Source organism: Phaenicophaeus curvirostris, chromosome 13, assembly GCF_032191515.1.
Source record: "Phaenicophaeus curvirostris isolate KB17595 chromosome 13, BPBGC_Pcur_1.0, whole genome shotgun sequence".
NCBI lineage: Eukaryota > Metazoa > Chordata > Aves > Cuculiformes > Cuculidae > Phaenicophaeus > Phaenicophaeus curvirostris.
In genome coordinates this window covers 21,394,983-21,414,777 of record NC_091404.1, presented here as the reverse complement: position 1 = coordinate 21,414,777, position 19,795 = coordinate 21,394,983, and the positions used below count along the sequence as shown (strand labels likewise).

The window sequence follows — 19,795 nt, the reverse complement described above, 5'->3', positions numbered from 1 at the left end:
TTTTATGCCCCTGAAGCTCTGTCTCTGCAAAGGTTTGGTCTTGGTATAAACATGCCTAAAAGCCAAACAATTCTGCCAGTAAGTTGACACCAGCGGCTGTTCCCATCCTGACCAGCCCAGAGCCCAGAGCCGCTGGCACAGGCTCTCAGCAGCTGTGCTGGCAATGGGATGCAGTGGAGAAACCAGCGTGGCTGGTGATGCGCTTGTCACTGTGGTGAATTTCTGCATCCTGCTGATGAGGGGATGCTGCGAGCTGCGGGGGGGAAGCAGGGGCTGCTCCCTGGGCTGGATGGTGTTCTTCGTGTCTGCCCTATTGCTCCCCAGGGCTCTGGGGCTTTGCTGGTAGGAGGAGGAGGATGGCACTGGCCAGCCCGGCAGCAGGGAGGCAGGAGAAGCAGGAGCAGTGGCCCTCCAAATGGCAGTGATGCCACCCTTTGCTTGGCCCATGCTGACAGGTCATGCTCGTGTGATGAGCCCTCTGCCAGAAGGGGTGTTCATGGTCTGCCCCTTTTTCTGTGCTGGATTCCTCTGCTGTCTGTCTTCTGCCCGTTTCCAACTCATGCTTCCTCCTGCAGGGAAATAAAAATGCAGATTTGCAGTACTGGTTTCCTTAGCAATAATTTCCCTGCCAAAGAGAGTGGGGATAATAGTCTGTGTTTTAAATATCCCAGTCTGGAAATGAATCCTCAGCCATCCGGCTGGGAGCCCTCCCACATGGAAGTCAGCCTGGAGGTCTGAGGTTCCAGGGTGGCAAGGAGTGCTCCTCTCTGCAACCTCAGTTTGCACCACCTCGTTCTTCTGCAGGGTGAGTGGGGAGTGGGCTTACTGGGTGGGTTTCCACAGGAACAGGGGCTGATGTCACCTCCAGCTGCAGAGATGCTGGGGCAGTTCATCATCTGTAAGGAAGAAGAATGCTGTTCAGCAGATGTTGCAAGTGGGGTGAGGTGTGGAGCTGTCTTCCCACTTTCTCATCATGGAAGAACGTGGGAGCCTGTGTTTGCCAGAGTCAGTGACACTCGTGGGGGGTCAGTGGAATGGGATGGTGTGTGGCTTGCGGGTTTGCTGGAGTCTGGACAGAGGTCAGGCTCCTGACAGAAGGAGCACCTCAGCACCAGGAATTTGCTGTGCTGCTAAACCAGCTTCGGAAAGTAGAGAAAATCCAGTTTATTCAGGCAATTGAGTTCAAAGTCTGTCATCCAAAACCAAGACCGATGTGGGGCTGAAAATGGGTGTACGAGAAAGCCAAGGCTGTGAACGAGGCTCGGGGTGCTTGTCCCGCTGCCAGGGTGTGGAGGAGATGTCTGTGGGTTGGAGAGGGGCTCTCTCCTCCCCTGAGCGCAGAGGCGAGTGTGGTGTCTGCACATGGTGTTGACAGCAGTCCCTGCCCTGCACTGTGCATGCTGTCAGCTCTCCCTCCGGCAGCCGTCTGCAGCTGGAGACACGAGACCAAGTGGTTTGTGGTGCTACCTCAGAAGAGGATCTCATTATTCGGGATTTTCTTTATAGTCACATTTTCTTCTTGTCAGCAGAGGAGATGTGTTTGGTATGGCTTAAACTAACTTAAAAAGTATTAGCCAGGACAGAATGTTTCCCTGAGAAATAAGCAGGGCTCTTTGTGCACAGGGACACCAAGGTCTTGTCCTTGCAGGCTCCAGGTGACTCTGCAGTCAGCAGGATGATGCGGAGTGCAGTGCCAATGGCCTCAGGGCACTCCTCGGGGCTGAAGACCCCGAGCAGTACCTCTGGTTTGCTTTTTGTCCCCTCCAGGCTTCATAATCAGGGGATTGCGTCTTAAGTAACCCTGCAGTACGGTTATGCCATCCCTTTCTGTGGATGCCTTCTCTTCCTGGGAAAATGTAGTGTTTCATCTTCCCTCAGCTGATGTATTTAATCTGCTCCCGGAGCAAACTGGCTGGAGGTCAGGTTTTGAGGCAGAGGTTTCAGTCTCAGTGCTGTATCAGTTCTCAAGGATGGCTGGAAGGTGTGAGGTGGGGATGGGTGTTGCACTTGGAAGGCTCCTCAGAGGTGGGGTTATGGTGCAGCCTCTGCTGCCCATCCCGTCAGTGTGGGTGCAGGGGCTCGGGGTGGCTCAATGCGAACGTCGCTGGGGGACGGGACATTCTGCAGCCGGGTTCGGGGGTAGCTTCAGGCTGGAGCACTAAAGGAAAGCAAAAGGAGAAAAAGCTGTGGGCTTTCCTGGGCCAGAGCTGGTAGAGGAGGAGCTCTAGATGCAGCTGGGATGGTGTGTGAAAGATCAACTGTCAAAATAAGTAAGCAGAGCATTTGAAAAGAAAAAAAAGAGGAATTAAGTTTCGGAGTTTTGGGACTGGATTTGTGCAGCTGTGCTTGCTGGAGTTACTTGTGCCCACGTGTGGCTCCTGGGAGCTGCTGGACCTTCTCCTGAAGGCATGATCCTCTTGCCTGCCCTCACTGCCAGGGGTGTTTGGAAAATCCCTTGTCATCTGCTGGTGTTTGTTGGAAGCCAGTGAAGATCAGGTTCCTGTATGTGTTTATGCAGACGGTCCCTGTTTGCGCTGCCAGGCTCTGCTCGCTCTGAGATGCTATCTCGCCTCTCCAGCAGAGTGTCTGAGAACAAGGCACGGGCAGTTTAGAAACATATTCAAGGCTATTTAGAAAAAAGGAAATAAATTCTGTGTACAAGGCTACGTGTTTATAGATTAAACTGCTCCAAGCTTTTCAACAGATGGGATGCTTTCAAGTTTCCGTGCAGGCCCTCGTCTGGCTCAGCGGCTGCGGATCCAGTTCAGCTCTGGCTGAAGTCAGCACTGGGGAAACGGGAACGAGCAAAGGGCTCTGTGCCTGAAGGAACCATCGTGCTCTCAGCCAGCCATGGGTCTTGCCCCTCGATGCCAACCTTAGAGCTTTGCCCAGGCACTGACGGGAAGCCAGTTATTGGTTTCAGTATTGTGTCTGCAAATGTCACGCGCTGAGGATGCCCTTAAAGGCAGCATTTACTGCTGATACCATCACGGTGTCTCAGTGATGACTGGGCAGGAGTCTGTGGCAGCCAGGCTTGTGTGCAGGCACTCACTCAGCCTGTGGCTCAGCATCTCCTGGAGTGCTGTGGCCAGGCCCATATTTGGCTGCAGCGTGGTAGAGGTGCAAACGCAGCAGCCGCTTCGTGCAAAAGGCAGGATGTGTGACCAAAGTAGCTCTGCTCCCCGGATTTCCAGATGGGATGAGCTGGTGTGCATGGCAGCTGTCGTGGGTGAGAGGCAAATCATCGAATCACAGAATGATTTGCATTGGAAGGGACCTCAAAGTCCATCCAGTCCCACCTGCTGCCATGGGCAGGGACACCTCCCACTGGATCCAACCTGGCCTTGAACCCCTCCAGGGATGGGGCAGCCACTGCTGCTCTGGCCAACCCGGGCCAGGGTGTCCGCACCCTCACAGCAAAACATTTCCTCCTAAGATCTCAATCTCCTCTCTTTCTGCTGAAAAGCATTCCCCTCATCCTATCCCTGCACTCCCTGATCGAAAGCCTCTCCCCAGCCTTCCTGGAACCCCTTTTCAGCACTGGAAGGCTCCTATAAAGTCTCGCTTACAAATCCCAGTGAGGGATTCTCTGGAGATCCTTCCAGCCGAGTCCCTGTGTTTGCAATCACGTTGTGCTGTAGCAGATATCATTCTGGGAGCTGAATCCCAGTGTGGATTTCAAGCCCGCTGGTGCAAATACTGACCCCGAGCAGCTAAGGCTGGTGCCGCGGGGCCGAGCCAGCACCAGGCATGACCGTGGTGCACGCAGCGCTTCCCTCCAGACAGGTGGGTGGTTCTGCAGTGGCCAGAGTGGTTCTAACATGGAAAATACCATCCAGTGTAAGGGTGAAGGAGGGGGAAATCGTGTTGGTTATGTCAGACTGATGGAAAACGGAGTGTAAGCAACATGAATTGTGTTGTGTTGGCATGGTAAATTGTTTAATGGATTGATCTTATGTGAGCACGTAGGCAGGGACTGGAGGAGCAGTGCAGATAAAGCAGCAGGCAGGCGTTTCATGAGCTGAATTAGGAGTCGGAAGCTCAGGGGGGTGGGCGGTTGTGTCTTGGCTCACCTTGGGTATCGTGTGTTGTCTGTTGCTGAGGCGGAAGCCTCCTTTGTGGGTTATGAGAAGAGGTTGGCTTTTCTTTTATCCAGACTACCTTTGGTTTTGTTGGGGCGTTGTGGAAGCTGGACTGTTTGGTGAAATTACCTATTGATAAACAAGCGCTCCCATTGCAAAAGTGCAGCCTGCTCTTCGGGAAGATTTGCATGTGGCAGGAGCTCAAGAGACTGTTATTCCCTCGAAGAACCCTTCTGAAGCAGCAGCAGAATTCTTCCTTTAGCTGTCGGAGAGATAGTGAGGTTGTTTTTCCTCTCCCCTGAAAGCCGCCGTGCTCTGTTGCGAGCGGCCCTGACCTTGGCCTTCAAGCCGTGCGCCAGGGCTGGAATCTCTGCCCGACGTCACCGCGGCACCAGTTGTGTCTGCCCGCGCCGCGCTATCGCCCTGCTTTGGCTTTCGGAGGCCGGGTGACACTTGCTGTGTATCGTGCAAACCACAGTCACCGGTCCCAGCGCCCTCTGCGAGGTGCCTGGTACTCGTTGTTGACCTCGCTGTTCCTGGGGCTCTGGGAGGTGGGCACAGTCAGCTGGTACCAAAAGAGCCAGAATTCCTGCTCGGAGGAGAGCCCTGGGCATCCTGTGCTGAGCCTCTGTCTGAGGCACCGCTCTGGTCCCTGGCACGGGGACACGGAGCTGTGCGCTGCCGGTCCTGGCATCCCTGTGCAAGGCATGCCCAGGGCTCCACTCGGAAAGCTGCTGGTCCCCGTGCCCCTGCAGCCTTTGTAAGCCACCTCCGGGCTTATTGCAGCATTATTGCCTATGGAGTCTGGGAATGCTCATAAAAGGTCTCTTGGGAACTGGAAAATAGATCATTAAAGGTATCATTGTCACAGCTCACTCCAAGTTACTCACGTTTAAGTTATGTTTTTGCTACAGTTTTCCCTCTAAATATAAAAAAGGAAAATCAATTGGAGTTTTTGTAAAATCAAGGGTGTTCCTGGGCAACTGTGTCAGCTCTGTGGGCAGTGGCTGCTGGGAGTGAAGGTGCAGGAGGGAGCGGGAGGTGGTGTTGGTGCTGCAGGGCTTGTCCTGCCTCGCAGCCAGGATTAACCTTGAGTGTCTGCCAGCTCCCTGCAATGCCCACCCGTGAGTTGGGCAGCTGGGGTGAGGCTGCCTGAGAGGCTGAGCGCCTCTGAGATGCTCTGCTCAGCACCCAGTGCAACACGATGCGCAGGCGTCGGTGCTCTACACCCACACGCACGATGCTGGAGAGGGCGAGGCAGGGAGATGGTTGCTGCAGCAGGACTCGACTGTGGCAGACACGTGGAGCTGACTGCATCTCCTCTGTTTAATCAGTAATTCAAAAAAAGCCTCAGGAATTGAGATTGCCTGGGTAGGGTAGTTGAGCAGCATCTGCAGGTGAGCCCCTGCCTCTGATTGCTGCTGCAAAATAGAGGTGAAATCCTTCAAAATGTGTCTTGCCTTAAGAACAGAGGACAAAATTGCTGCTCCAGGTATTAAAATGTAGTGTGGGGGCCTCTTGTATGAGGAATAGAAGAGAGCAGCGTTCCTGCAGGACAGAACTGACAGAAAGACCAGAGGAGTGAGGTGTGCCTGGGCTTTGGTTTCACCGATAGCTCTCATTTCATGCTTTCCTCTCCAGGGGTGTGGGAGAGGCAGTGGTGCTGTGGCAGGGAGCCCCGAGCTGTGTGAAGGGCGACCCGTCCCAGCCCTTGGGGGGCAGTTAATCTGAGATCCAGTATCCACGCTAGCAGTCCAGGTACCAACAGCAGCGGTCCCTTGGGTCCTGGTGGCACCAGAGTCTTTTCCAGCCCGTGGTGTGGTTTAAACCAGTCAGATATTGGCTCCGTATCTGTTCATGGGGAAACGGTTTTTCTCATTTAAAACCTCTCTCCTTTACATCCCTTGGGAAGTGGAATAAAAGGGAATGGATAATCTGGACTAAAGGAGTAACTCTTTTTACCAGAATTAGGATATCTGAGGGAAAGCTGGTAACCAGGAGCTGCCCAACATGAGTACCTCGTCGTCCTTCCCACAGTGCTCGGTAAAGAAGATCGTTCTGGAAGCTGTTGTGTGGTAGGGAGTTTAAGTTCTGACGCCCCTGGGGCTGCTGCCTGGGCCAGTGGAGGCTGCGGGACCTGCTTGTGTTTTGGGAGCAGTGAAGTGAGATGGGGAGAGGAGGTGGGGAAGCAGTGGGAGAGCGCGCCAGGCTGCCAGCCCCAGAGCCTGCTGCAACCTCAGCCTGGTGAGCCCGCAGCGGTGGTGCCGTGGGCTGTAACTGAGTGCAGACAGGAACCCCGGGGGAAAGCTGGTGATTAGCACGGGCAATGTGCACATCTTCCCTTAAACCTCACTGTTACCTGCAGCTCTGGCCATGTGTGAGGTGTCCCCTTGCTTGTGCCGGGCTGGGCAGAGCTGGCCGTGGGCGGCTCTCCGGGGCAGAGAGGAGGAGAAGCGGGGCAGCATGCCTCTGTCTGGGCTCTGTGTTGGCACTGACCCCTCTTTCTAGAAGCTGCCAGGATTTCCAGAGGGTTCATGGTGTGGTACCACTGCCATCTCTCCCAGGGCTATTTTCTGTTTCAGTGGACGTGGGGTCTGTCTGCGCTGTGGGCCCAGATGGGGCTTTCTGAGTATAAAGATCTTTTCCAGCAAGTCCCGGCGTTGTCATGTTCACACTTCATATAATTTGATTTCTAAGTGCTTTCCAGCAAGCGCTCAAATGATACCAGAGCCCAAAAGCAGATCTGATTTTGACCCAAAAGTTGCAGTGACTGCCTGTTGTCAGGCAGCTGACAGTTTTAGTGAACAGCTTCACATGCCATTGCTCCCATCCTACCTGGACGTGTGTCGACTTGCGAGGCTCCTGCTGTGATCCCTGCCAAGAAAACAGCTTCTCCTTGGATCCAAGCAAACCAGCGTGTGGCAACAAGTCTCAGGAGGGAGGCGGCAGGGTGGGTGCCAGCCAGGAGAGCAGGGTCCTGGGCATGTGGATGGGGGGAAGCATGATGAGTGCATGGCTGGGGAGCAGGGCTGGCTCGTAGCGTCTCATTGCTGTGGTTAATGTGGCCCTGGTGGGCGCAGCCCTTGCCCTCACAGGGTGTTGGCCCATGTTTGCACCACCATGTGAGCCACGGGCTGTGCTGATCAGGGAGTTGTAGGAGGGATGGCGTGAGGAGCTCTGAGCTCCCCAGCTCCACCACATGCTCTCTTGCTGTGCTTGGACCTGCCTGGGCTGCTCCGGGACTGCAGGAGGCTCCTTGTGCTTCCCTACACAACGTGAAAGAGGTTATGTCCAAACTGGGGTTGGGAAAAGCAGCAAAGGCGGGGATGGCCCTAGGTCATTGTGGGAGTCCAGTCTCTGCCCTTGTGAACAGCTGGGATCATCTCCATCTGTGTCTCCAGCCACCCCGACGGAAAACCCAAAATGGGTCTTTCTGATACTGAGTGGGCGAGAGGACAACATGAGGCTCCACAGTCCACACTGACCCACTGCCAGTGTTTAATCGTGATTGTTACGTGGCAGAGCCTGCAACTTCTATCTTTGGCTCTGGAGTTTGTTTTTACCCTTCGGTGGTTGGCAGTGCCGCGCTCTGCACGTGGGGCCATCCCAGGACAGGGACCTCGGTGGCACTATCCGAATGTGGCTGTGTTACAGGGACACGCAGCGCCACTGTCCATAGTCACAGGATGGGGATGAACAGGAGTCTGCTGGGACACGTTCACAGCAACTGCTTTATGTTTCTGAGGCTTCTGGCTGGTTTAGTGCTCATGTGGCTGAGTGGGGCATCCCCAGAGAGGGTCCAGTCTGGTCCTTGCTGAATGTTGAGGGAGACTAGGTAGAAATCAAGCAAGACACAAAAACAAGCAGAAAAGAATCATAGAATAACCAGGTTGGAAAAAACCTCTTGGATCATCGAGTCCAACTATTCCTATCTGCCATGAGGTCCCTGAGCACCTCATCTACCTGTTTTTAAACATCTCCAAGGATGGTGACTCAACCACCTCCGTGAGCAGCCTGTTCCAGTGCCTGATGACCCCTTCTGTGAAAAATTTCTTTCTGATGTCCAGCCTGAACCTCCCCTGGTGCAGCTTGAGGCCATTCCCTCTCATCCTGTCCCCTGTCACTTGGGAGAAGAGCACAGCTCCCTCCTCTCCACAAGCTCCTTTCAGGTAGTTGTAGAGAGCAATGAGGTCTCCCCTCAGCCTCCTCTTCTCCAGGCTAAACAACCCCCAGTTCCCTCAGCCGCTCCTCATAAGACTTGTTCTCCATCCCCTTCACCGCTGTTGAACCCAAAATTACATGGACACTGCAACAGCCAGTCCCAGTTGTCTTTTCTTTCTTTACACCGTGCCTCTACTGTGTCACAGTGCCGCACTCTGTCCCCAGGGGCAGTGCTGGGAGGGGCACCCCAGCATGGTCTTCTGTATGGTCAGAGCAATCTTTGGTGTGATCGTTGCTTGCTGCCTTTCTGATCAGTGCTTTGTCCCACCACCAACATTCTGGATTTTGCCATGAACATTCCCAGAGGTGCCGTCCTTTGTGCTCCCCAACGGCTTATCCTAACCTGGTTTGCTGACCTTTCCCCTTGTTCTCTTTCTGTTTTGTGCTGCAGGTTGGACCCTGGCCATGAACACATCTTGCCCATTGACTATTACTTTCCACCTCAGAAGACTTGCCTTATCTGTGGAGATGAAGCATCTGGGTGCCACTATGGAGCCCTCACTTGTGGTAGCTGCAAAGTCTTCTTCAAGCGGGCGGCTGAAGGTAATGCATACAGGGAGAGGAGGGAAGGTCACTCCTACCTCCAAGCCTTGGCTTTCTCTAACAAGGCAGATTAGGAATCAAGTGCTGCAGAGGCAAGTTCTTTCAGGAGCAGTTAAATTGATAACTTGTAAGTGCTGGAGGCATCTGCAGCATCTTAATCTGATTTCGTCTTCATGAAAGATGTTAAGCAGTCTTGCTTTAGGGCACCTGCAGAGCTAAAGGGACTGAGGCAAGAGTGCTGGGGACAAAGAATGGTGGGTTTCTGAGGTCTCTTAAACTGGTAGAGGAGAAACTTCCAGGATGAATAGATGCCTTTGTCCTATGTTTGTTATTCCACAACGCAGATTGCCCTCAAAAAGTAGCCAAACCTGTTTGCCAAAACACAATCCTTTTCAATGCCCAATTGTCTTAGTGGCCTATTGAGACCCTGGAGTTGTTGGTTCCTGCTTCTCCTCTTGACTCTCAGGAGTGCTTCAAGTTCCCTTCAGCCCTCCTGGGATCTCAGACCCACAACTCCAAAGTTAAAGGATGCTTTTCCTTTCTTACATCCCTTTCAGAGGGTGACTTCTCTCAATACCTGCAAAACAGCACAACTGCCTCTCCAGCAGAGCCATGCTCTGACCTTGGTGTCCATCATCCTTCTCCTCAACCCTTGAGAAAGCAACATCTCTTTCATGTCTACCTCTAGTGCCAGGCTCTCCAGAGACAGGTGTGAGCCCAGATGTTCCCTCTCAACAGCAAGGTCTTTGAACCAGCTTTCTTTGGCAACTGGGATGTAGAAGGACCTAGCCTAGCTCTTTCCTGGGGCTGTGTGATAGCAATGTCTGGTTTCTAACTGTCCTTAAGAGTCATGATTCCTTGGCAGTCTCCATTGTGGAAGCCTCACTGTACAGTAACGTAATGTGCCTGTAAGTCACACATCTGACTGGTTTTCTGGAGTGATGAACCAAAACCCATCATCATTCTTCTGCAGTGCTATCATAATTTATTTGGTGGGCCAGCACACCGTTGGCAATCGGTGTTACAGGCCCTGGTGTCCTGCAAGAGGGAGGTACCACGTCTCTCTAGTGGCCAGTGATGGGGATGGAAGCTTCTGCCTTTGGCTTGTCTCACTGTGACCTTCCCCTTGTGGGCCTTCCATCACCCTACGGTTAAGCAGAGGTCCCAGACTGGTGGGTGCTCACCTGCCCTTGTCGGAGCATTGCTCCTGGATCAGTTCTGGCATTATCCTGTGCAGCTTTGGAGTTGCATTTTCCCTTGTTCGTCATGCCTGCCAGGAGTGAACTTGCCAGCACTGGTTCAGGGAAGATCTGGGGCTGTGCCACAGCGGGCAACAGCATCCTGTTGCTGTAATAGGACAGTCAGATAATATTAACAGATAATAAGTTTGGCATGTTTTTCCCAAGTAAATAATTTACAGATACTTCTCTGCTCTACACCAGTTCTGCATAAACCCAAACAGCTTGGCTTGTGCAGCCAGAGTAAATAACAGACGCTTGTTTAATGTAGCAAGTTAGTGTTGATTTATAGTAAGTGGTGTCTTGGCACTCTCTGTCAGTTGAGATACGCCGTGTCCCATAAGCAGGTTCCGCAGCAGAACTCCTTCTCTGGTAGCAGGGTGGGCTCCGGATGGGTGGGCACATGGCTGTGGGAGAGAGGCCAGCCTGGGCTGCTCACACCACATATGCCGTGGTGGGGTTCTCTGTCTTGATTGTGTCATACCAATAATTTAAGTGGTATTTATAGAACCATAGAGTCATGGAATCATAAAACAGTTTGGGTTGGAAGGGACCTCAAAGATCATACAGTTCCTGCCATGGGCAGGGACACGTCCCACTAGATCAGGTTGCCCACGGCCCATCCAGCCTGGCCTTGAACACCTCCAGGGATGGGGCAGCCACAGCTTCCGTGGGTAGCCTGTTCCAGGGTCTCACCACTCTCATGGTGAAGAAATTCTTCCTTATGTCTAGTCTAAATCTGCCCCTCTCCAGTTTATACCCATTGCTCCCAGTCGTATCACTACAAGCCTTTGTGAACAGCCCCTCCCCAGCTTTCTTGTAGCCCCTTCAGGTACTGGAAGTTTGCTCTAAGGTCTCCTTGGAGCCTTCTCTTCTCCAGGCTGAACAGCCCCAACTCTCTCAGCCTGTCCTTGTATGGGTAGTGCTCCAGCCCTCTGATCATCCTTATAGCTGTCCACTGGACTCATTTCAACAGCTTCATCTCTTTCTTATGTTGAGGATTCCAGAACTGGACACAATACTCCAAGTGAGGTCTCACAAGAGAGGAACAGATGGGAAGAATCACCTCCTCAACCTGCTGGCCACGCTTCTTTTGATGCAGCCCAGGATATGGTTTGCCTTCTGGGCTGCGAGTGCACACTGCCTCCTCTTAGTTTTTAAGCCTTGGGGTATGGCAGAGGGTTGGGATGTTTGATTGTGTTAGGATCGGGCAGCAACAGCCCTTTGCTTGGCCCCTGGATGAGACCACGTAGCAAGATGAGTCTTTATTTTGTGAGAGAGACAGTAAATCACGTTCCTTTATAAATACTGAATGCAGAGGAGTAGTAGGTGATGATTTCTGTCCTAAGTCTTTGGTGACTTTCCAGCCAGACCTTTCCTTCTTAGAGTCGAGGAGCAGTATTGAAAGGTGATATTTCAGTGTGCTCTCAAGTTTTATAGTCCATAAAATGCATCTCTGAAACCTTAAGTCACCTTTGGAGATGTTTTACAACAGCAGATGAGAAAGCTTCCTCAGTGAGAAAAGAAACCTTTTTTCTGCCTCCGCTGCCTTCCTGGTGCTGAGTAATCAGGAGCTTCGCCGGGGCAGGAGGAGCAGCAGCTGAACAGCAGCATGAACAGGTCACCCGGAGGGAGGGGAGAAGAGCTGGACATGCAGGAGTTATCATATTCTTTGACTAATACAATACTAAGCTTATTTGGCAGTTCAGGGATTGTTAAGTTTTGTAGACACGTGCTGGCTTCTAAGGGATCAGAGAGGGAACAGGGTTTTGAAAAGCAAGTTCTGACTTTGATTCCTCTGCCTTTTGTAAACAGAAGCTGTGAGCTCCACATGGTTCCAGCAGAGCAGACAGTGTAGCTTTGGTAAGATGTTTAACAGATTTGGGTCTTTTTCAAGCTTAATTCCAACCCATTCTCCAGGGAGACACTGGACGAGTTAACGGAAAAGAGGTGAATATTTTCCTGATCTCTTTCTGTCAGCTCTCTTGATTTATGGGTTCTCTCAAGATGTCAAGGTTATATATAGGCAACTCTGCAGATTCTTCAGCTCTGATGTTGACTTCCCCTCTTGCAGGATGGCCAGCCTTGTGTTTGTAACCAAACCTGCCGTTTGTCTCTATTTCTGTCGCCCCGCTCTGACATCCAAGTACTGGGGGCCCTGGGAGGCTGGGGCTCACTGCCCGGTCAGCCGTGCAGCTCCCCTGCTGCCAGCCAAGCTCGCAGCTTGTGTTGAGAGGACTCCTCCTCCTCCTTCCTCTTTCTTCCCCAATAACAAAGATTTGGTAAACAAAGTGTGCATCTGCCCCAGCACAGAGATTTTTTTTTTTCTTTTGCTTGACAGGAGTAGGCAGGGCATCACTTTGCATGGTTAGGGTGGCTCAGACAATGTAAAGACACGAGGGCTTGGTCCTCAGGGTAACACACTTGGCCCTGAAACAGGAAAATGCTTCAGGAACAATACACTTCCAAATCAACGGGCAGTCCAGGGGTTCCTGTTGTCCCCTCCCATTCAGGAAGGGAGTCATTTTTGTGTCCCGAGCATCCATCTCTGAAAAATGGTAGACCTTCCTCGTTCCTCCGAGATTGCGTGAGATCTGAGGGCCACCTTGGCCAGTTCTGAGCTGCCTCTGTGCAGCGTTGGGCTGGGATGCTTTAGGCTCTATTCCTGATAGAAATGCCTTTAAATAGCAGAGAGCAAAGTGAGAAAACAGTATTTGGCAAATTTCCCAGAGGGCTAACAGCCAGACTGCTATGCTGTCTGTCGCGGTTCCCTTCAGTCACTCTCCATATGGATGATTGTTCTACATCCCGGCTTGCTGAGCCCTGCACCAGAGAAACATTGCCGGGGCAACTCAGTGGTTTCTTGCCAGCTCTCAGGATGGCAACGCATTATAGCAAACCATTTTCAAAAACCATCACCATGTTTTAAAGTATTTTCTTCTCCTTCTCGAGGCTGGTCTGACAGCACCCCAAGGGGAGCAGGGCAGCATGACTCAAGTCTGGGACGCTGGCTTTGCAAAGGGCAGGCCTGCTGGATAAAACCAAAGAGAATTTAGACCTGTACATCCAGGTTTGCAAAGCAAGAGGCTCTGCTTTGGAGTAATAGGAGAAAGCATCTCTATTGATTGCAGGGAAGAAAATGAGAATAAAAACCCATTCCTATGTAAACTCGATGAAAGAGAAAGCAGTGCATCTATCTTCAAATAACAAACAGCTGATTGCAAGCATCTCAGCGTGTTCTTAAATGGAGAGAGGAAATTACCCTGAAACTAAGAACAAGTGTCTGTATGTGCGAAGTTGCTCAAGGCTGATGCAGCCTGTCTGTGTTCCAGCGGCCCTTCCCTGTTCTCTGGCTTTCACAGCCTGGGGCGCGCTCTCCTCTGTGCACCCATGCTGTGCTCGGGTGACACTGCCCTTACATCTATGTCAAGTAGGGCTCTCTTGTGGCTTGGAGAGCAGGGACGGTGTGTGCTGGTGCAGGCGGAGCAGAGGAGCTGCTGTTGCTGCTGGATCCACCAGAGCTGCTTGGTCTGTTGGTTTTCAGTCCATGCTGGAGGCAATGAGTGTTCCGGCCACTGTGGTTCCCCACGGTTGATGGGACGAGCGCAGGGTGGTTTGGGATGGTTGGCTTTGCTTGTGCAGTGACACAGTGCGGTCTCTCTCCCAGGTCATGGATTCGTTTCACAAACCGTATCCATTGCTGGAGATCGCAGCAATGAGAGTGCTGGGTTTCTCCAGGAATTAAAAGGGGAATCTCTGCATTCCTAGGAATTGGGACAAGGGGAGCGTTTAGCTTGTTCTCGTACTGAGCAGAAGCAGACTCGCAAAGAGCTGCTGCACAGCCATTTGTTTCCCTTTTTGTTAAGGCTAATGGCTTAAAATAAACAGTGCCAGCCTCTGCATGCACAGTGAACAGAAAGTTGATTCCTGCCCCAAAGAGTTTATTTTCTGACCTAGGAAGCTGGCCTGGGCTATTTCAGCAAGGTCACTGTACCGTGACTGAGGGGTGAGTTGTTGACTGCAGCTTAAAAGCTTGCATTCATCCAAGGCCAGGGAGGTGAAGTTGTCACAGAGACTCTTCTAATGTGCCTGTTCTGTGCCCAGGGATCCAGGAGGGCTTCCGGTGTGATCTCCCTGCTCTCGGCCGGTGGGAGATCGCTCCCTCTCCATGTCCTTTCACAGGTACCAGAGGTGGCAGATGCTGCTGAAGAGCTGATGGCAAAGAGCACAGCTGCCTTGTTGAACAAGGCTTGAACCTGGTTCCGAAATCTCCTCCATCCCCCCCACCCGCCTTCCATGGGTGTCTGGGGGGACAGAGCGGAGTCAGGGATGCTGCTGGAGCTCAGGGGTGTAGAGGGACTGGGGCGGGTGCATGTTCCTCCTCTTGCCAGGGGCATTCAGATAGAGCTGTGCCCAGCCCTGGAGCATCCTTGGGGGCTTCTGGCCGTGACTGTGCCGCCTTCCCTCACTAAAGCCGTTCATGGCAAACGCTTGGCCTTTTTGAAGATTGTGAGCTATTCTTGTTGCAAAAAAATGCTGTAGTTTAGACTAGGGAGGTGAGATAGGGAAGATCAGGAGGGTAGTACCGATGCTCCCAGGGCAGCACCACTCGCAGCAGCCCTGCAGCTTCAGGCAGAGACAAAGGTAGCCCCGTGGGCTGGCCTTGAGCCTTCCTGGCAGTCCCAGCCCTGGCCAAGTGCTAGTTCTGAGGGGCCAGTGTCAGACAGTGTGAGACAGGAATCCTGCGGTGCCACTGGGAGAAAATCACCTTACAGCTCTCCTTGCCCGTGTAAACAGGGCGTCCGTTCTTGTTTGATGTAGGCATGTAAAGAGGTCGAGTGGAGAGAGTACAGCCCCAGCACTGCTTTCCCATAGCACAAAAATAACTCCAAGTAACCCGGTTTCAGCTGAAGTTGTTTATTACTCATCCTCCTCAATGAACTGTTGAAAGGGAGGATGGTGCTTGTGTTCTCTGGGATTTGAAGTAATCACTGCTCCTGAGGCTCCTCAAAGTGTCCTTAGCGCTGGTAATGAGCAAGGGGCTCGGGGCGAGGAGAGGTGCTGGTGAGAAGGGTCTTAAAAGGGTTTAGCGAGGCACCGCGTGCTGCAGGGATTGCATCTTGCCCCATTACGTTTCCAGCCTTAGCAGTCCAGGCAGCGGGGATGGTGAAATGATCACCTTAATGGGGATGATTCTACCACGTTCCAGCATCTGGTCTTTATTCAGCCCTTTGGCGCAGCCCTGTGTGCATGCAGAGAGAGAAGGAGCTGATTATAACCGAGCCTGTTAATGACTTCTCTGTGCCTGGTGGGCTGGAGGCTGCGCTGGCGAAGCTGCAGCCGAGCGCTCTGGCAGCCGGGGCTGGGGGATGCGGGGACCTTCCAGTACTGATGGGGGCCCGAAGGCAAGCTGAGGAGGGGCTCTTGGTCAGGAAATGCAGAGACAGGATGAGAGGAACAGTTTTCAGCTGAAAGAGGGGAGATTGAGATGAGATCTTAAGGAGAAATGTTTTGCTGTGAGGGTGGGGAGGCCCTGGCCCAGGTTGCCCAGAGCAGTGGTGGCTGCCCCATCCCTGGAGGGGTTCAAGGCCAGGTTGGATGGGACTCAGAGGAACCAGATCCAGTGGGAGGTGTCCCTGCCCATGGCAGGGGTGGAACTGGGTGGGCTTTGAGGTTCATTCCAACCCAAACCATTCCATGATTCCATGACCTTCAGAGGCTGCTCCCTCCCCAGGGTGCTGGAAACAAACCCAGAAGCTGGGCAGTGATGGGGAAGCACCAGACAGCGCCAGCAAGTCTGTGGACTGGGCTGTGAGATACTTGCTGCCTTTTCCAAAACCTTGAGAAGTTGTGGCTGGAGGTGAGGGGAGATTAGGAGCTGTTAATCCATGCACTAGGACCTGCGCTCCTCTTGTCAAAACAGGCACATGAAGCAGTCATTCAGCCTCACCCTTCAGTGGCTCTCTGACATCTCCAAAGGGCTATTCCTAGGAAAAAATAGAAAGCAAACACTTGCAGGATGGTAAATACAGGTTAAGCTGATGTAGACTGATTTCCCATGTAGGCTACTTTTGCCGAGTCTGAGATGCACAGCGTTATTATTTACTGAGGCAGGTTCAGCGTGGAACTGTATGAGCAACATCAGATAAATCCCAATCCAGTAAACATGTTCAGACCTGACCAGGAAACAGATGATTAGTCAGGAAGGAAAATGCATTCTTGGCATGTCTGGCAAAATGGGGCAGTGAAAAACAAACTGAGCTGAAATCTGGAGGTGTAAGGGCACTCTCAAAACCCGGCAGGTCTGAGACACCAGATAGTCTGCAGTAAGTGACTTTGGAATTTTCTGCAAGCCCCCCTAGAACCGCTGCTGTGCAAGGAGTCGCTGGTACCAGAGTCCTCCTGGCTGGCTGGGAGCGTGGGACAGGGGACAGGGTGACCCACGGCGGCAGAGCCTGTGAGGTAGCAGCTCCCTGTGCAGTTGGTTCCCTGGCCCCAGTGTCTATAACCTGTAGACAATGAACCCAGTTTGTGTTAATGGGTGGCACATAGAGTAATTTATCTCCCAAAAGCCCTGTAAAGAGCCAGGGTTGTAAGGGCAGGCTGCTGTCTTCAGTCAACAGTAGGGAAGTACGTTTCAGGAGGATGAGGCTCTCTGGAAGGTGTTCTGGGAGAAAAGCAGATCATTACAGCAAAAAGCCAAGCAATAGAGGTGTGACATTTAACAAATGAGAAGCAAACTACCTGTACTCTGTTACTTTTTAATTGCTATCTGTTGAGTGCCTCTGCTGCACTGTGTGGTGATATTTCTCCTTGGGGATGCTGGTCTGAAAGCTTCCACCGTGTGCTAAGCAGGGCTGCCCGGCAGCAGGCAGGGCTGGTGGAGAAGCGGAACTGAAGTTTTGGTACCCAGTTCATACAAACTGGGCATATTTGGCAGAGAACCACTTCTGTGGTGGAGGAGGAGCAGCTGTGCTGTTTTCCCAGAAGATACTGACTTCCAAATTAAATTTTCTGCTCAGGTATGGACTGGGAAACAGCACTGATATGATCTGATGTGGTCTTCTCTCTCCTCTCTCCTCTCCCTTTCCCTCTTTGACCCTGATGATACTGAGCAAGTGAGAGTCCATTTCTCCTTGTAAACCCAGTCTGATCGTGCCCCCCACCCATCTGCCATTTCCTCTGTTGTTTGTAGGTAAACAGAAATACCTCTGTGCCAGCCGGAATGACTGCACTATTGACAAGTTCAGAAGGAAAAACTGCCCGTCCTGCCGCCTGCGGAAGTGCTACGAAGCTGGGATGACGCTTGGAGGTATGACCTCTTGTAATAACATCCCCCAGGCCCTTGCGGTGGGTTGGGCAGCTGGGCTAATCTTGCAGGTATCCAGTGTGCTTGAGATGTTAATAGTTGGTAAATAGGTGAAAAAATGAGGCTGATGGAATGTACTGAGCTCTGAGAAACATTGGCAGGTTTCTAATACTGTGAATTTCATTACACTTTTGTTTGAGATTCAGGAAACATTCTTTTCTTAATTTAAAAACTTGTTCATCTGAAAAAATGTAAACAGCCGGGTAGCTGGGTTCTCACTTGCACCAAGGCCTCCTGGAATGGAGCCCTCTCAATTTTAGATATTTTTTTCCCCAGGCAGAAAGCAGCTTTTTCTTTATAAAATTACAGCCCCGCTATTTTTCTGTGCTGAATGGAAGTAGCTCCTGTATCACTGGTACAGATCCTCATTGTGGTTTGTCTCTGTTCCAAACCCTGTAGCTCTACCAAAACCTGGCAGAGTGCCCGTATTGGGGGTTTCTACTCAGAACTGAGAAGCTGCGATGTCAGTTGGGGGTGTCTCCTCTTTGGGTTCTTTGGTATGAAAGTGAGGAAGAAAATTCCCTGTAAACCAGGGGTGGTCGAAAAAGCCCTAACAGGGAAGCGAAGGGGAGCCACAGGCAATACTGAAGGGAGAGCCCCTGGCAGCATCTGCCCAGCGCAGAAGGAGCTGGGGAGTCCTGGTGAGTTAGGAGAGCCCACGTTCCAGTTTAAATGCATCCACACTCACTGGGGTGGGCAGTTCCTCCAGGAACTGTTGGAACATTGTCTTGAAGAACTTGCTACTGAAGTGGCTGTAGGTTCTTGCTCAGCGAGGAGCAGTGGGTTTAGTTGTATTTCTCCCCAGTTCAGTTCTGGCAGCTCGCGCACCAGCAGGCAGGTCTGGTGGGCAGGGCAGGGTCAGAGCCCTTCGCTGCTGCTGCCACAGTGGCACTGGCTCTGGCAGCAGGGCCTTGGGGGACAGGGACAGGATCATCGCTCCTTTCCCCCTCCTAACAAGCAGGAAAAACAAGTGTCCCAAGAGGTAATGCTGTCCTAAAACCTTGCGTGGTCAACCCTGTGCTCTGGCTCTGACTGCTCTTCGCTGCTCCTCCTGCGAGCTGTGGGCACAGGGCAGGGTGCTGCTGGGAGTGGTGGGTCTGGGCACCTGCAGGAGCGAGCTGCGAGTTGAGGGTTCCGAGGAGGCTCCCAAGCCGCCCGTTGCCCCCAGGCAGGCAGCTTGGGGCTGAGGTTACCAGGCAGCTATCGCCATCTCGGTTCCCAGTGTCAGCGTCACCGGTTCTGCCCCAGCCTGGGTGGCGCAGCTCAGCTGGGAAGGGGCGAGGGCAGTGGAGCTGGTGGGAGCCGTGCCTGCCTGCGCGCCTGTGGTGGCCGTCGTTTCCATGGCTGCTGCTGGCCACCTGTAGCCGTGGCTTCCCAGGGAAGCAGAGAGACTTCTCCGGGACCCTTCCCTTGCCCACCTGGGAGGCTCAGGGCTGGGACCCCGCCACCGCCCTGCCAGTGGGATTACTGGGCTTTGGAGCTGGGGGACAGGGATGAGAAGACAACCCCAGCTCCCTGGTGCATGGCCAGCAGAAGGGCTTCATCGTGCCCTCCAAAGCAAGCGAGCTATTATCGTTAAGTAATTTTTTCTGATGAGATTTCCTTAAGTAAGCACAGCCATACATCAGCGTAACCTCCCGCAGGCCACACTGACTGAATTAATGCTAATACTGATAGCCCCCCCTCTTTATTTGCTGGAGCTCTCTGGGTCGCCCTGACCTGTTCTGCCTGGGCTATTTTACATTTGTTTTGAATGTCGGTTTGAAGGCAATTGTTAAAAACATGCATGCAGTGAGTTTGTCCACAGTTATTTCTCCCACAGTTGAGAGGCAGAGCATTTGAAAATGCTTCCAAGCTCCAAACAGTGATTTTAACTGCCTGTTAATTACCAGGCACTTGTAGGGTCTAATAGAGCAGATTGCAGCTCCAGGTCTGTGTGGTGGGAGGAGGAGGTGACACACAGAATACCTGATTGGGGCCTCTCTGCTTTGGCACAGCATGGCAACATGTCGAAGCACTTCATTATTGATTGAGATCACTCTGACCTGCAGGCTGAAATCCATTAAACAGAATCTTCCTTCCCGATCAACGCTGCAAAGCCAAAGAGAGGGGAAAGGGGAAGGAGAAAAAGAAAGAAAAAATGATAATGCTGGTTTCACATGCTGGGTTCTGCTGGTGCACTGGCCTCCCGCTCCCACCGCAGCGATTCCTGCTGCGAGTGCAAGTGCCTGCATGGGTCCTGCCAGCCCTGGGCATGGGGAGCGTGCTGCTGAGCACATGGTGCACGGATGCTGCCAGCACCCACTGCACACGTGGGCATCCAGATGCCTCTGTCGTGTTCC

General features: G+C 52.5%; 1 protein-coding gene across 1 annotated transcript in view; it reads left to right on the top strand.

Moving 5' to 3' along the window:
• The window catches only part of AR (androgen receptor), a 40,747-nt gene that overhangs the window by 9,959 nt on the left and 10,993 nt on the right, over positions 1-19,795 (top strand). The window contains exons 2-3 of the mRNA XM_069867353.1: positions 8,695-8,846; positions 17,280-17,396. Of these exons, the coding sequence (XP_069723454.1) occupies positions 8,695-8,846; positions 17,280-17,396 (269 nt within the window). The remainder of the gene's footprint in view (positions 1-8,694; positions 8,847-17,279; positions 17,397-19,795) is intronic.